The 15,468-nt window shown below is 52.0% G+C and overlaps 1 protein-coding gene across 2 annotated transcripts; it reads left to right on the top strand.

Annotated features, from left to right (window-relative positions):
• The first annotated feature begins 84 nt into the window (after positions 1–84).
• ITGB7 (integrin subunit beta 7) lies at positions 85–15,445 on the top strand. Of its 2 annotated transcripts, XM_027542986.1 has the most exons (16): positions 115–206; positions 588–711; positions 6,132–6,335; positions 8,080–8,281; positions 8,366–8,536; positions 9,640–9,881; positions 10,247–10,405; positions 10,653–10,748; positions 10,926–11,015; positions 12,012–12,164; positions 12,460–12,653; positions 12,983–13,206; positions 13,449–13,668; positions 13,794–14,002; positions 14,326–14,486; positions 14,762–15,445. In XM_027542986.1, exons 3-16 carry the CDS (start codon positions 6,135–6,137, stop codon positions 14,840–14,842), a joined length of 2,403 nt encoding a protein of 800 aa, XP_027398787.1. In that variant the 5' UTR covers positions 115–206; positions 588–711; positions 6,132–6,134; the 3' UTR covers positions 14,843–15,445. The 2 variants fall into 2 exon arrangements, with proteins under 2 accessions (XP_027398786.1, XP_027398787.1); XM_027542985.1 differs by lacking the exon at positions 588–711 and having other exon boundaries at positions 85–206.
• The last annotated feature ends 23 nt before the right edge of the window (positions 15,446–15,468 follow it).

Here is a 15,468-nt window from a genome sequence, read left to right as displayed (position 1 = left end):
TTCTTCCAGACCCCTGTGTCACCAACTCCCTTGACCTGTTTTCACCCTTATCTGCTCCGTGGTCTCCTAGATCAGTCACCCCCAGCACCCCCAAGTCTCCCCCACCCCGGGGTGTGTCACTTCCTCCTCTGCAGCGTCCCAGATCAGTACACAAAGGCTGCTGCTACTGCCGGAGGAAGGGCTGCTCCGCACGCAAGCACGCACCTGTGAGTACCAGGGCACCAGCCCTTCTGCCTCCTCTCGCTACCCACCCAGGCCCCACCTGGTCCCAGCCTCCTGGGAAGAGGGCTGTGGCCCGAAGACACCCAGGGTTCAGCTGAGTCTTGAGAAGGGCTCTGAAATCTTCTCTGCATTCCCAACATCTCCTGTTCCTTTCCCCTCACCGAGTTTCACAAACCCTCCCTCCCCCCACCCATCTCTCCTGGGTTGGTTTCCCCAGAGTGGGACTGGAGACAGGAAAAGGAGGGCGGGGATGTATGAGCCCATCATTTGCTTTACGGCTATGTGTCAAGGACTAATACAAGGTAAGGTTCTCCCTATATTACTCCCCAGCCGCTACGCCTGCTAATGCCTTGTGCTCCCCTCAGGCCTCCTCCCCTTGGGCAGATCCCACACTCCTTGGAGACAGTGGCTCAGTGGCTCAGTTCTGTCTCCTCCTCGTGACGCTAAGTGGGCAGCAGAGGTTCCTCCTGACTTGGGAATTCTGGATGGGTGAGGAGGATGCTCTCTTTCTCAGCTGCTGGGGGGGCAATAGGGTATTGGAGTCAGAATTAAGTCTGGGAAAATGGACAACCCAGAGGGAGCGAAGGGGGAAGATCAAAGAAGACCCCAAGGAAAGAGAAAGGGGATTAGGTAGAGCCCATGGGGACTGATGCAGAGAAGGTGAAACTTCCCATGAAGATGGGGCCTGGGTTGGAGGGGAGGAAAGCAGCACAAAGTGAGAGACCTGGTCGGTGTCAGCCCCTGCCTCTGCTCAAGTTCGCTGGGGACCCTGGGCAAGTCCCTCACCACTTCTGGGATTCAGGTTTCCATCTGAGAAAAAACGGGGTTGAAATAGATTTCTCCATTCTATGTTTAGGATCAGAGGGGGAACGGAAGTAAAATGAAGAACTGTAAAGAAATGGAGAAGAGAAAAGCAGACTAGAGGTGTAATCAGATTTCTGAATAGGAAGGGGAGAGAAAGGGAAAGACAGATTAAGATACAATTGGTGGCAAGTCCTGCATCCCAAGGAGGGGAGAAGGGGGTTGGGGGGACATGTCTGGGGCCCCATTTAGGGGAGATGAGCAACTCCTGGGGAACCAGTGTGGCCCAGAGCCCCACCTGTGAGAGATGAGTCAAAACTCGGTTCGTGCTGTAGCATCCCCAGCCTGGGCAACCACAGGCGAGCCGAGCCAGCAAGCCTGAGGTTAAGCAGAGGATTAGCCCTGAGCTCGTCTCTCTCGCAGAGGGTGGAGGCTCTGTTAAATATATATCTACTACGCCTGAGGTCACAGGTGGTGGGGAGCAGGACGGGAGCGGTCAGCGGCTTGACACCCCACCCCTTCCCAAACCCCTCGTCGAGTGTCTGGTACTGAGTCTCAGCCCAGGCTGAGAAGGATGTTGATGCTTCCTGAAAGAGTGAGCTGGCATTTCAAATGCACTGCTGATGGTTGTGGGAACTGTTGCAGCCCTTCAGGAGGTCATGTCGGTTATGCCCGCACTGCTCACCAGTATTACAAATGATTCCTATTTATTAACCCTACAAATCCTCTTCCAGGGTGTATCCTATTAATACAACATGCACACCTGTGAAATGATAAATCCAGGTATTTTTACTGCAGTATTGTTTATAATAGTGAACAATTAGAAACAACATAAATTCTCATCACAAAGACTGAATACAACATGACATATCCGTGCAATGGAAATCTATACAGAACAAGGGATTTCTTTATTTCTTGGGCAGTAGGAACTCCAAGAAAAGTAGTGAAACTGAGGAAGATGCAAAACTGGGTGCCAAGTATTCTAGCATCTGTGGAATTCCATCACTGGATTCTAGCACTTGAAGACTATACGTATGTTCATGTTAGTTTGTATATACACTAAAAATCTCTTGAAAGATGACAAGCAACAAAAAATACTAATAAATGATGGTTATTTGCTTGGTGTAAGTGTGGAAACGGGTGGATTGGGAATGGGAGAAGGCATTTCTCACGATCTTAACTTTTTGATTTTTAACATTGTGCTAAAATACACATCAAATTGATCATTTAAACCATTTTAAGTGTATAATTCAGTGGCATTAGGTACATTCACAATGCTATGTAACCATCACTGTTATCTAGTTCCAGAACTTTCTCTTCACTTCACAAGGAAACTGCCCATTAAGCAGTCACTTCTCATCCTCCCCTTCTCCCCAACTGTTAGCAATCACTAAGCTACTTTCTGTCTCCATGGAGTTGTCTAGTTGGGCTGCTGCTGCTGCTAAGTCGCTTCAGTTGTGTCCGACCCTGTGCGACCCCATAGATGGCAGCCCACCAGGCTCCCCTGTCCCTGGGATTCTCCAGGCAAGAGCACTGGAGTGGGTTGCCATTTCCTTCTCCAATGCATGAAAGTGAAAAGTGAAAGGGAAGTCGCTCAGTCGTGTTTGACTCTTAGCAACCCCGTTGCTAAGTTGCCATGGGATTTTCCAGGCAAGAGTACTGGAGTGGGGTGCCATTGCTTTCTCCCTAGTTGGGCTAGTTCATATAAATGGAGGTGTATAATATGTGCTTGTCCGTGACTAATTTTTTTCATTGAACATCGTGTTTTCAAGGTTCATCCATGTTGTAGCATGTATCAATACTTCATTCTTCTTTATGGCCAAATAATATTTCGTTGTATGGCTATGCCATATTTTATCCATTCATCAGGTAGGCATTTCTGGTGGGCACTCATCAGGTGGGTTGTTTCTGCCTTTCAGCTATTGTACATGGTACTGCGATGAAGAGTCCTGCACAAGTCTGTGTTTGCTTAAACATCCGTTTTCAGTTCTTTTAGGGATATCCTTAGGGGTAGAATTGTCAAGTACCAGGGTGATTCTGTGCTTTAACTTCATAAAGAATCACCAAACTGTTTTCCACAGTTGCTGTACCATTTTACATTCCCACCAGCAATGTATGAAGGTTCCATCTTCTCTGCATCCTCATCTACACTTATTTTCTGTGTGTTTTTTTTTTTTTAAGTCTAGCCATCTTAGTGGGTGTGAAGTGGTATCTCACTGTGGTTTTGATTTGCATTTCCCTGAAGGCTAATCATGTTTAGCATTTTTTACTCAGTTGTTCCTCACTTATCAATCCTCTTTAAAGAAACATCTAAGTCCCTTGCTTATTTTAAAAGTAGGTTGTTTTTCTCTTTCTTGTTGAGGTGTAAGAGTTCTTTATATATTCTGGATACTTGACAGATATGTGATTTGCAAATATTTTCTCCCATCCTGTGGTCTGTCTCTTCACTTTCTTGATAATGGCCTTTAAAGCACAAAAGTTTAAAACGTTGAAGTTCAGTTTATCTAGCTCCTTTTGTTGCTTGTGCTTTTGATGTCATAGCTAAGAATCCATTGTCAAGTCCAAAATTATGAAGATTTACCCCTATATTTTTTTCTAGGAGTTTATAGTTTATGAACTTATACTTAGGTCTTTGGTCCATTTTCAGTTAATTTTTGTGTATGTTGTGAGGTAGAAGTCCAACTTTATTCTTTTAAATGTGGATATCCAGTCATTCTAGCACCTTTTGCTGAAGACTTCTTTCTGTATTGAATGGTTTGGCAGCTTTGTTGAAAATCAATTGGCCATACAGGGATGGACTTGTATATTTCTTTCTTTTATTTATTTAATGCTTTTGGCTGGGCTGGGTCTTCCTTGCTTTGCAAGGGCTCTCTCTAGTTGCTTCGAGCAGGGGCTACTGTTGCAGTGCGTGGCCTTCTTATTGGGGTGGCTTCTCTTGTTGCAGGCACAGGCTTTAGGTACATGGGCTTCAGGAGTTGCAGCACACTGGCTTGGTGGTTGCAGCTTGCGGGCTCTAGAGCTCAAGCACAATAGTTGTGGCACACAGGCTTAGTTGTCCCGTGGCATGTGGAATCTTCCTGGATCAGGGATCGAACTTGTGTCCCCAGCCAGATTCTTAACCAGTGCATCACCAGGCAAGTCTAGATTTGTATATTTCTGAACTCTCAATTCTATTCCATTGATCTCTTTGCTTGTCCCTGGTGTTGGAGAAGACTCTTGAGAGTCCCTTGGACTGCAAGGAGATCCAACCAGTCCATTCTAAAGGAGATCAGCCCTGGGTGTTCTTTGGAAGGATTGATGCTAAAGCTGAAACTGCAGTACTTTGGCCACCTCATGCGAAGAGTTGACTCATTAGAAAAAACTCTGATGCTGGGAGGGATTGGGGGCAGGAGGAGAAGGGGACGACAGAGGATGAGATGGCTGGATGGCATCACCGACTCGATGGACGTGAGTCTGCGTGAACTCGGTAGATGGTGATGGACAGGGAGGCCTGGTGTGCTGCGATTCATGGGGTCGCAAAGAGTTGGACACAACTGAGCGACTGAACTGAACTGAACTGATGCTGATACTATCGGCTTCTCAGGTGGTTCAGTGAGTAAAGAATATGCCTGCAGTGCAGGAGATACAGGAGATGTGGGTTTGATCCTGTGTTGGAAGATCCCCTGGAGAAGGGCATGACAACATACTCCAGTATTCTTGCCTAGAGAATCCCATGGACAGAGGAGCCTGGCGGGCTATAGTCCATAGGGTCACAAAGAGTTGGACATGATGAAGCTACTGAGCATGCATGCCAATACCACACTATCTTGAATACAGCAGCTTTGTAGTAAGTTTTGAAAGTAAGAAGTGTGAGTCTTCCAATTTTGTTCTTCTTTTTCAAGATTGTTTTGGCTATTCGTGCAATGCTATATGAATGTTAGGATCACCTTTTGCATTTCTATAAAAATGGCCATTGGGATTAACTTTTTGATTTTTGAAATGTGATATTGAATTGCCTATTCAAATTTTAATTAGTAAGTTTCCATTTTGTTTCGTGGCGGTGCTAGGTTGCGGTGTGCAGGCTCTTCTTTGTTGCGGCAAGTAGGTGTTTCTCTACTTGAGATGCACAGAGGCCTCTCTAGTTGCAGCATGTGGGTTTAGTGACCTTGTGGCGTGTGGGATCTTAGTTTTCCAATCAGGGATCAAACTTGCATCCCCTGCATTGGAAGGCGGATTCTTAACCACTGGACTACCTGGGAAGTCCCAATTAATAAGTTTTTAAAATTCTCAAATTTGCCTGGTCTTCCATACAGGTCATTCCAGGAATTACCCTGACTTCAAGCTCTATCTCCAAAACTCTAGATCCCCTTTGTGCAATGTACAGTAAAGAGAAAAATTTACCAACTCTGGCCTTCCTTTCTTCATTATCTCAGACTTTTAGACAGCTCTTCTTAAGGTCTAATTGTTATTCCTCTTGCTGTCATTTTGGTCAATTACAGCTGATTTCCCTGCCTTTTTCACATACTCCCTCATCTGCTCCAGCATTCTTTCCTCTCATTCCTAATCCCTGACTTCCCACCCCCCCCCCCTTATTTAGAGCCCCTGGCCCTCTTCCTTTAGAATCCATGGTTATGAAAGCTAAAAGGACTGTCAGATTATTTTTTTCAGCTCACTTACTTTAAGTTATGGAAACTAAGGCTCAGAGAGAAAGTCTGACTTGACACCAGCCAGTGAGTGACTGAGACTGGACCAGACCTGGTCCATTTCCTCTCTGTTTTGTTCTCTTTCCACTATAGCTTGGAATTGGTGAAGAGCCCTGTGTGCAGACCTTCCTGCATCCATGTCCCCTCTCCAGATTCTTGCTTAGGCCATTTTGCCCACTCTGGCCTCATAAAGTCTGCACACGGGAGGGACAGGTCTTTTCCAAGGCTCCTACCCCAGCCTGAGACGTGCCTTTTCCTGCCATTTTGAAGAAGCTGCTGAATCCACAGGGGGAAGTGAAACTATGGGGGGAGATAAAGAGTTGGGGTAGAGTTTTCAGAGGGACAACCACAGGCTAAGTTTAGAGGACCAAGAGTTTGGGGGCCCTTCCTGAGGACCCACGTGACCCCCTTTATATCCTATTACAGACCATGGTGGCTTTGTCAATGGTCCTTGTTTTCCTGCTGGCCCTGAGCAGAGGTGAAAGTGAGTTGGACGCCAAGAGCTCATCCCCACAGGAGGCCACAGAGTGGAGGGATCCCAATCTGTCCCTGCCAGGGTCCTGCCAGCCAGCTCCCTCCTGCCAAAAGTGCATCCTCTCACACCCGAGCTGTGCATGGTGCAAGCAACTGGTAAAGATGGGCCTGTGACCTCTGAACCGTGTGTGTGTGTGAATGTGTGCAACCTGGATATACAAGTATGATTGTGTGGGTACATGTGTGACGTTCTGGGTACGCTCTGTAGTCCTGTATATGACTGAGTTTGTGCACATATGACTTCTGTCTGTGATTGCATGTGTGTGGGCACACACATGCATGCAAGAGTCCTCTGCATACATGTTTGTCTGCATCTGTGTATCTGTGTATATATGGAGAAGACTTGTGACCTTAAACTTGGAGGAAGCATGTTCTTACTGAACTCTTGTTTGTGTATAGCGAGAGGGATCTTTTGTGGGTATATCCATGAGAAAGTGTATTTGTCAGCTTGGGGCTGTCAAAATACCATAGACTGGGGTGGGGGGGGGCTTAAGTGACAGGAATTTATTTTACAAACAAATTGTTTGAGGATGTGAAATCCCAGATCAAGGTGGTAGCTGATTCAGTTCCTAGTGAGAGCTCTCTTCCTGGCTTGCTAATGGGCTGCAGACAAGCTCTCTGGTGTTTCTTCTTACAGGGATCTAATCAACAGATCATGAGGGCTCTACTCACATGACCTCATCTAACCTTAATTTATTCTCTAAGGCCCCAACTCCACATACTATCATGTTGGGGGTCAGTCCACTGCAAAAGTGTGTGATTGGGTTTCTGGATCTGGGTTGGGGGTGGAGGTGTGTTCCTGGGTATGCAGCAGCCTATGACTGGGAGGGTAGGCTGGAAGGAGCTGGAAGCCTATGGGCTTTGGGGCAAAGGCTTGAACTACCTAAGTGGCAAGAAGGATGTGGGGGGTGGGGGAGAGGGTGTCTTCCTGGCTGGTCAAACAAAGCTGTTCTTTGTTCATGCCTTAAAGAGACAGGGCTCTGGTGTAGCAGAGCAAAAGGGGTGCCTGAGCTGGGGGGATGGGGCAGAACCGTCTCACAGGAAATGGGGAGTTAGATGAGATAAGAAAGGCGGGCACACTCATGGGGGGAAGACAGAGCTCCAGAGCTGAGTGGATCCAGGAGAAAGGCACGTAGTGAATCTGGGAGGCCTGGAAGGGGAAGACACAGTCAGTGGGAGGCAGAGAGCAGAGGTGCCAGGCCAGAGGAGCCAGGCAGGGACTCTTGGGCCAGCTGGATGCGAGTCAGTCTCCTCCAGTCCCCAGACCAGAGCCTGGCTGGCACCTGGGCCAGCTGAGAAGCTGCTCTAACCATTTCCTTCCCCTGTGGCTCCCCAGCCAGTCCCAGGGTACCAGACACACTGAGGAGAAGGGGGTATTCTCTTCTGTCCCTATCGTTTCCCTTCCCAGAAACTGTCTTAATCTGACCCCCTTCCTTTTTTGGCCTGAGTTTGCAGCAGGGAAGGGCGGGGCGGGGCGAGGGTGGACTAGGAGGACAGGTTCTTCCTTTTTTAATGGTAGTGAGGTCCCTAAGATCTCAGCAGGAACTCTGTCCTGCTGTGGGAGGTGAGAGGTAGGTATCTGGCGGAAAGGGGGTGTCGAGATGAGGGTAGGAGAAGGGAGATGCTGTAGGAAGTGGGCTCTGGACAAGGAAGTAAGTACGAGGTTCGAGGGTAGCTGTGGAAGGAAGGGAGGGGAGGGAATTGGGGGTGGGTGCGGGGCTCAGGGAGTTGCCTAACAGGGGAGGGCTTGGAAGTGGCCAGGACGGCAGGGTGGTTCTGGGAGCCGGGCTGAGGGTTTCGGGGGATCAGGGTTCCCCACGCGCCTCCCCTTGCCGCGCAGAACTTCACAGCGTCCGGGGAGGCGGAGGCGCGGCGCTGTGCTCGGCGAGAAGAGCTGCTGGCCCGGGGCTGCCTCCCGGGGGAGCTGGAGGAGCCCCGCGGCCGGCAGGAGGTGCTGCAGGATGACCCGCTCAGCCAGGGCACCCGCGGCGAGGGGGCCACCCAGCTGGCGCCGCAGCGGGTCCGGGTCACGCTGCGGCCGGGTGAGTTAAGGGGTGATGGGCAGTGAGGCCGGGGGTTGGGATTCCACCGCGCCCCGCTGACCTCCCCATCACCTCTACCCGCAGGGGAGCCCCAGCAGCTCCGGGTCCGCTTCCTTCGAGCTGAGGGATACCCCGTGGACCTGTACTACCTTATGGACCTGAGCTACTCCATGAAGGACGACCTGGAGCGCGTGCGACAGCTCGGGCACGCGCTGCTGGTGCGGTTGCAGGAGGTCACTGACTCCGTGCGCATTGGTAAGCCCCGCGGAGCCCTGCCCGCTCCTGCCTGCCCTCTGCCTCTAACCAGCCGCACCCCACCCTCTGCCAATGCCTAGGACACACAAGGGCCTCACCTGCCCTCTCCTGCCCACCCCCCACACTCCAAGAAAATAATCGAAAAGATTCCCTGGAGAAGGGATAGGCTACCTACTCCAGTAGTCCTGGGCTTCCATGGGGGCTCAGACAAAAAGAATCCACCTGCAATGAGGAAGACCTGGGTTCCTGGAGGTGGGCATGGCGACCCACTTATTATTCTTGCCTGGAGAATCCCATGGACGGAGGAGCCTGGCGGGCTCCAATCTATAGGGTCCCAAAGAGTCGGACACCACTGAGTGACTAAACACAGGATAAGAAAGTAAAGCGAGGGTTTATTTAAGTGAAACTGTGCTCTCAAGGGGAGAGAGAGCAGGCAGACTCAGGTGAGAGGCTGCCCTGAGGTTTTTTTCCTGCAAGCCGGTTACCTGGGGCGTAGAAATGAAGGGGCGAAACACTTGTGCCCTCTCCTGGTTTCTAACAGACCTGGCCAGGCCACGGGTTCCTGATATCTATCCCCAGAGACATCTTCTAGGTCAGAGCTAGGGGTCCTGTAGTACCCCTAATTTTACTGGAAGGGTAACTGAGGCCCCGAATCTGGAGAGCCTGTTCAGACAGCTCCCAGCATCGGAGATGCCCTAGACGTGCCACCTGGACACTCCCCTGATGCCTCGTCTCCTGGCCAAGGTCTAAGTGCACCATCCCTGCCGCACCTGCTTGCATCCCTCTGTCCACCATCCCTGCTTCATCTTCTGCTGCTGCTGCCATTACTACACTGCACACTCGAGGCTTCTTTAGCTTCCACCAAACCCCTGCCTGCCACCATCATGTCCTCCTCCTCATATCCATTCCCCACTTCCCTGAGCCTGTGCACTCGCTCCTTTGCCCCTGCTGGGTCCTGGGTCCCTGGCCCTTTAGGACCACCCTCTCCCATTAGCTCCTCTGTGACTGTCCCCCACCCCAGTTTTTGGGGACTCTCTTCCTGAGTCCTTAGCAGTGGCCCCCCACCCAGTGACATCTGGCACTACCTTCATGACTCCTCCCAGGCTTTGGCTCCTTCGTGGACAAAACGGTGCTGCCCTTCGTGAGCACAGTGCCCTCCAAGCTTCGTCACCCCTGCCCCTCCCGGCTGGAGAGCTGCCAGCCACCCTTCAGTTTTCACCATGTGCTGTCCCTCACTGGGGATGCAGAGGCCTTCGAGCGGGAGGTGGGACGCCAGAACGTGTCCGGCAACCTGGACTTGCCCGAAGGTGGCTTTGATGCCATTCTGCAGGCTGCCCTCTGCCAGGTGAGGGGGCGGGGAGGGTCTTTGAGTTGGATGAGCTGGTTGGAGCCAAGATGGGCAGCTGTGGTTAGTCAGTGCACAGTTCTAGGGGTGCCCTTTGTGTTATAGTCCCTGTAGTTTGCACATTTATTTTGACAGTTTCCTGGTGGTTTGGAGTGAAATGTCTAGAGGAAGAGGCATACTTTTCTAATTTACAAGGCCTCTACTAGCAGCAACCCTATTTGGGGAGAAGCAAGCAGCTGGAGACAGGGGGATGGACAAACTGAGTCAGAATGAGGCCGGCCACATCTTTGGCTAGTAGAGCTGGTGGGGGTAGCTCAAGGGCCCTCTGTGCTCAGGTGCACAGCCTCCCATCCACCCCACTCCAGAAGCAGATTGGCTGGAGAAATGTGTCCCGCCTGCTGGTGTTCACGTCAGATGACACATTCCACACAGCTGGGGACGGCAAGCTGGGCGGCATCTTCATGCCCAGCGACGGGCACTGCCACTTGGACAGCAATGGCCTCTACAGTCGCAGCCCAGAGTTTGTGAGTCGCCACCCTTCCCCACCCTCCCCGTGGGAGCCACACCTCTTCTCCCAGGACCTCTCCCTGTAGCCTCACTGTCCTTATGGTGGCCACCCTGCCATCCTCCTCAGCAGCTCCTCCTCTCCATGTCCCTCCACTTCCCAGCCCCTCCCCTCCTTCTAGCTGGTGGAACCCTGGATTTTCAGGGCACCTTGCATTCTGTGAGGGGGGCCTGGGGTACTCACCTTGTCCCCACTCCTTGCTCCAGGACTACCCTTCTGTGGGTCAAGTAGCCCAGGCCCTGTCTGCGGCAAACATTCAGCCCATCTTTGCTGTCACCAGTGCCACACTACCTGTCTACCGGGTAAGAGCTGTGTGAATGCCAAACCCTCCCATGCCCAGCCTTTCTCAGCTCCCTCAAAGGCCCATTTTCCTCTCCCGATATGCCCTCCTTCCAGAGTCCCACCCCGCCCCCCGCCCACGGCAAGCTTATTTCCTGAGAGTTGTGACCCACCATTTCCCTCAACTCCCCCCATCGCAGGAGCTGAGTAACCTGATTCCCAAGTCTGCAGTGGGGGAGCTGAGTGAGGACTCCAGCAATGTGGTGCAGCTCATCATGGATGCTTATAACGTGAGGGGCTGGGGGGGAGGGGCACTGGGGAAAGTGGAAAGGGACCCCCAGGTAGGATGGCAGAACCAAGAGGAAAATCGCCTGTTGGTATCACACCCCACAGCTCCTGCCCACAGTCTGTGTGTGTGGTTGTCATTAACAGCTCACTCAGTCTTGCACTCATTCATAAATCTTAAGTGCCTGATTTCTACAGAGCATGAAGCACTGCTCTGGGCAAGAAAGGGAATTAACATTGATTGAGTTTTTATTTCATGCCAAGCACCATCCCAAGTACACACTGTTTGCTGTCTCATTTACTCCACTAAACCCCCTCCCTGCTTGGAAACTATTATTCTAATTTTATCCATGGGGAGGAGGCTAAGTGACTTGCCTAAGATCACACAGATAACAGATGCAAGGGCTGGCACTTGTCTATACACAAAGAATGTCATATCTGGAGATTGCCTTCACTATAAGCTTATCAATAATTCAGAGATATTCTTCACAGGAACCATGGAATTTTACAGGTAGACAGAACCATAAAAATTCATGTTTCTTGGAGTTAGGTCTTATCTCTGCAACTTGACTGTAGGCTTCTTGATAACAGAGACTGTGTTCTAAACCCATGGTGAGAAAATGTGAGACAATATCAAATTTCCCAGGACAAACTCAATGGAAAGAATCTGTTCTTTAGACCTTGTATGCTCACAGATGACATGTCCAGACATGAGGTTTGAAAAACCTAGCTACTGCATGTGTACAGCGCTGGCTAGCCCCTGAGCCCCACCAGGTCTTTGCCGCAGCGGCACTGAGATGCCGTGTTGGAAACCTCTGGACCCTGTGTTCTCGCTCAAGGCCATCCCAGGTCCTTCCTGCAGAAACTCCTCCTGACTGGGCAGAGCAGAAGGAGCCCCCAGGTGGGCTGAGGGTGGGGTTCCGGCAGAATGTGGAACAGCTGGAGAGGGTGTGAGTTGTAACTGGCCTTCACATGGTCACTCTCTCTCGCTCTTTCCCCAGAGACTGTCATCCACTGTGACCCTCGAACACGAACACTCTCTTCTCCCTCCGGGGGTCCGCATCTCTTATGAATCTCAATGTGGGGATTCTGAGAAGAGACTGAGTGAAGCTGGCGACTGGGTACAGTGCAACCAAGTTGGAATCAACCAGACGGTGAGAAGGAAGGGTGTGGGGATGGGAGCGGGAAATTGAGCAGGCAGGAGGGGATGGGGGGTACAGGCCTGGGAAACAATGTAAAAAGCCTGGGGTGTCCTCCACCTGTCCTTTCTCAGACACTTTAATGAGCAGCTTCCTCAAATGTTTCTAGGAGATGGGTGTTAGCATGACCCTGCCCCTTCATTTGCTAAGTAGTGTTCTGGATGACCAATGGCTTTGCGATGTGTGTATGTGCACAGGAGTGTGTGTGCTCATGGGCTCTTAGTATGATTCCCCCCTGCCCTGTCCTCAGGTGAATTTTTGGGTTACTTTCCAAGCTACCCACTGCCTCCCAGAGCCTCATCTGCTGAGGTTCCGAGCCCGTGGCTTCTCTGAGGAGCTGACTGTGGAGTTGCACACAGTGTGTGACTGTAACTGCAGCGACGCCCAGCTCCAGGCTCCTCACTGCAGTGATGGCCAGGGGCACCTCCAGTGTGGGGTGTGCAGGTGAGGGCCTACTTCCCTTCACCCATATGGCTCCCCCGTACTCCCACCTCGTCCTCCATCCCTCCACCTGCGACTCTGTCTCTAGGTATCTTTTTCGTAGACCTTCCAAGACTCGACCCTGACTTTCACCTCCTGAAGCTTCTTCCCTCTGCTGCAACTCTCCCTGCTCTTCTACTCCTCGGAACTCCATTATAGTCCATGCTCCTCTCAGCTTCGCTCTCTCTCCAGCTATCTTGAGATCTTAGGTTTAGAGGGTTTGGGGAAAGGCAGGTCAAGACATGGTCAAATTCTCTGATCCCCCCTTTCCCTCTCTTCCCTTCCCCTCCCAGCTGTGTCCCCGGCCGCCTGGGTCGACTCTGTGAGTGTTCGGAGGCTGAGCTATCCTCCCCAGATCTGGAGTCTGGGTGCCGGGTCCCCAACGGCACAGGGCCCCTGTGCAGCGGGAGGGGACAATGCCAGTGTGGACGCTGCACCTGCAGTGGACAGAGCTCTGGACGCCTGTGCGAGTGTGACGATGCCAGCTGTGAGCGACATGAAGGCATCCTCTGTGGAGGTACCTGGAGACTTGAGGAGAAGGGTGGGGTCAGAGTGGCCCCCCAAGGGCGTTGAGGCTCTGGGAACTTCTTGATACCAAGGGCAGGAATCAGGCTGTGATATAGGGGTTGGAAGTTGTCTGACACACTCGAGAGGGAAATGGATGCACAGGAGCAGATCAGCTCTAGGCAGCCCGTGATGGCATGTGGTGCCCAGTGGCTGTGGAGGATGGTTGTCACCCTCTGTGTGGCCCTACCTCAGGCTTTGGCCGTTGCCAATGTGGAGTGTGTCACTGTCACGCCAACCGCACGGGCAGAGCATGTGAATGCAGTGGCGACACGGACAACTGTGTCAGTCCTGACGGAGGGTTCTGCAATGGGCACGGACACTGCAATTGCGACCGCTGCCAGTGCGACGACGGCTACTATGGTGCCCTTTGTGATCAATGCTCAGGCTGCAAGACACCATGCGAGACACACAGGTGAGCCCTCAGGCCTTGCACCTCGGGAACAGGGCTCACTGAGCCCCTCCTGCCCACCTGCTCTTTCTGTGGGTCATCTGGGTGACAACTGCCCAGCTGGTAACTTACTGGTACCCACTGGACAGGGACTGTGCAGAGTGCAAAGCCTTTGGGACTGGTCCCCTGGCCAGGAACTGCAGCACAGCGTGTGCCCACGCCAACATGACTCTGGTTTTGACCCCTACCCTGGATGACAGCTGGTGTAAAGAGAGAACCCAGGACAACCAGCTCTTCTTCTTTCTGGCAGAGGATGAAGCTGGAGGCAGAGTTGTGCTCACAGTGAGACCTCCAGAGGGTAAGTGGGCAGGGATACTGTGGACATGCCACATGAAGTCCTGCAAGTTTAATGGGTAGGGGGCCAGAACTCTGGAGGTGAAAACGCCAGGCAATCAGGCTGGGGACTGAAGCAGAGCTGTGAAGCAAGCAGAGTGCAGATGCTGGATCAAGTGGACCTGGCTGAGGCCCTGAGTGCTGGGATAACCCTGATCCTGTGGAAGTTCCTTTTGTTTTCAATGACAGGCAAGACTAGGGAGGCTGATGGGGCTGGACACGTTGTGGGTGACGGGTGATCAATTCCTAGGCCCTGGCCCCCAGAAGTCCATTGTTTCTTCCCCATAGAGGGAGCAGACCACACCCGAATCATTGTGCTGGGCTGTGTGGGGGGCATCGTGGCGGTGGGACTGGGATTGGTCCTCGCTTATCGGCTCTCGGTGGAGATCTATGACCGCCGAGAATTCCATCGTTTTGAAAAGGAGCGGCAGCATCTCAACTGGAAGCAGGTGAGGAGCCTGCCTCCTCCCCCACTGGGTGGGGTTTTCCATGCTTCCCCTGGCTACAGGGGTTTTGCTTTCTGCTTCACCATCCCCAACTCCACCCCATTCCTTCTACACACCCCACACCCCAGGCCTGTGCCTCCTCTGCAGGCTTACCCTGGTTCCTCTGCTCATTTCATCAGTTCCTGGGGTTCCTGCTCAAGTTCTAGGCTGGCCTCTTAGAACTAGATAAAAGAGGAGTCCTGGGACTTTTCCTCATCACTGGCAACTTCTTTCCGCAGGACCACAATCCTCTCTACCAAAGCGCCATCACGACCACTGTCAACCCCCGCTTTCAAGAGGCAGACAGCCCCGTTCTCTGAAGTGGGGAGAGAAAATCACTGCAGGGCTCTTCTCTGGGACCAAAGGAGTTGAGGCGTGGGGTGGATCGGGCTACAGCCGGGCAGGGGGCACTGAAAGGGCTGCCTGCTGCTGCGACCTTGCTTCCCTACCTCACGAGGAGTGGGGGCTCTCCCAGCCAGGTCTACAATAAAGTCTTACCTGAGAGCACACCGGTCAGTTTGTTTTGCCCCAGGCCAGGACATGTGGAGCCTGGGCCTCAGGAGGCTCACATGCAGTCCTCCCCCTACCACCTGAGGGCGAGTTTCTCAAGGTAACAGTGTGCAAGGATGACCTGGGCTGCGTGGGGAGCAGCGGCAGCACCGGGCTGGGTGGGCGAGTGAATCCTCAGCTGAGCTGACGAAGGAGCGCAAAAGACCACACTTGGAGAAACGCTGCCTTGGCTGGTATCTAGCCTTGTTCTATCCTGCTACATTTCTTTTCTTTCCTTATTCAGAACTGATAGCCTGTTTTTACTTTTGCTTGTTGTGCCTCTGTGAAGGGGAGCTCATAGGTGCTGGAAGTTGTGGGGTGGTTGGTTACATTTGGTGGGAAAAAATAAAACTACTTTGGCCCCAGTGAAAAAACTTCTCCCAAGGATGTTCTTCCC

The sequence above is a fragment of the Bos indicus x Bos taurus genome, chromosome 5 (assembly GCF_003369695.1).
Source record: "Bos indicus x Bos taurus breed Angus x Brahman F1 hybrid chromosome 5, Bos_hybrid_MaternalHap_v2.0, whole genome shotgun sequence".
NCBI classification, from domain to species: Eukaryota; Metazoa; Chordata; class Mammalia; order Artiodactyla; family Bovidae; genus Bos; species Bos indicus x Bos taurus.
This window is presented reverse-complemented; position numbering and strand designations above follow the sequence as displayed.

What these genes read in the sequence shown, in the direction of transcription:
- ITGB7 (XM_027542985.1), top strand. Translation starts at nt 6,135, where the DNA reads ATGGTGGCTTTGTCAATGGTCCTTGTTTTCCTGCTGGCCCTGAGCAGA. An exon ending in GTGCATGGTGCAAGCAACTG is followed by an intron (nt 6,336 to 8,079) that starts GTAAAGATGGGC and finishes CTTGCCGCGCAG; the next exon opens with AACTTCACAGCGTCCGGGGA. An exon ending in ACACCATGCGAGACACACAG is followed by an intron (nt 13,669 to 13,793) that starts GTGAGCCCTCAG and finishes CCCACTGGACAG; the next exon opens with GGACTGTGCAGAGTGCAAAG.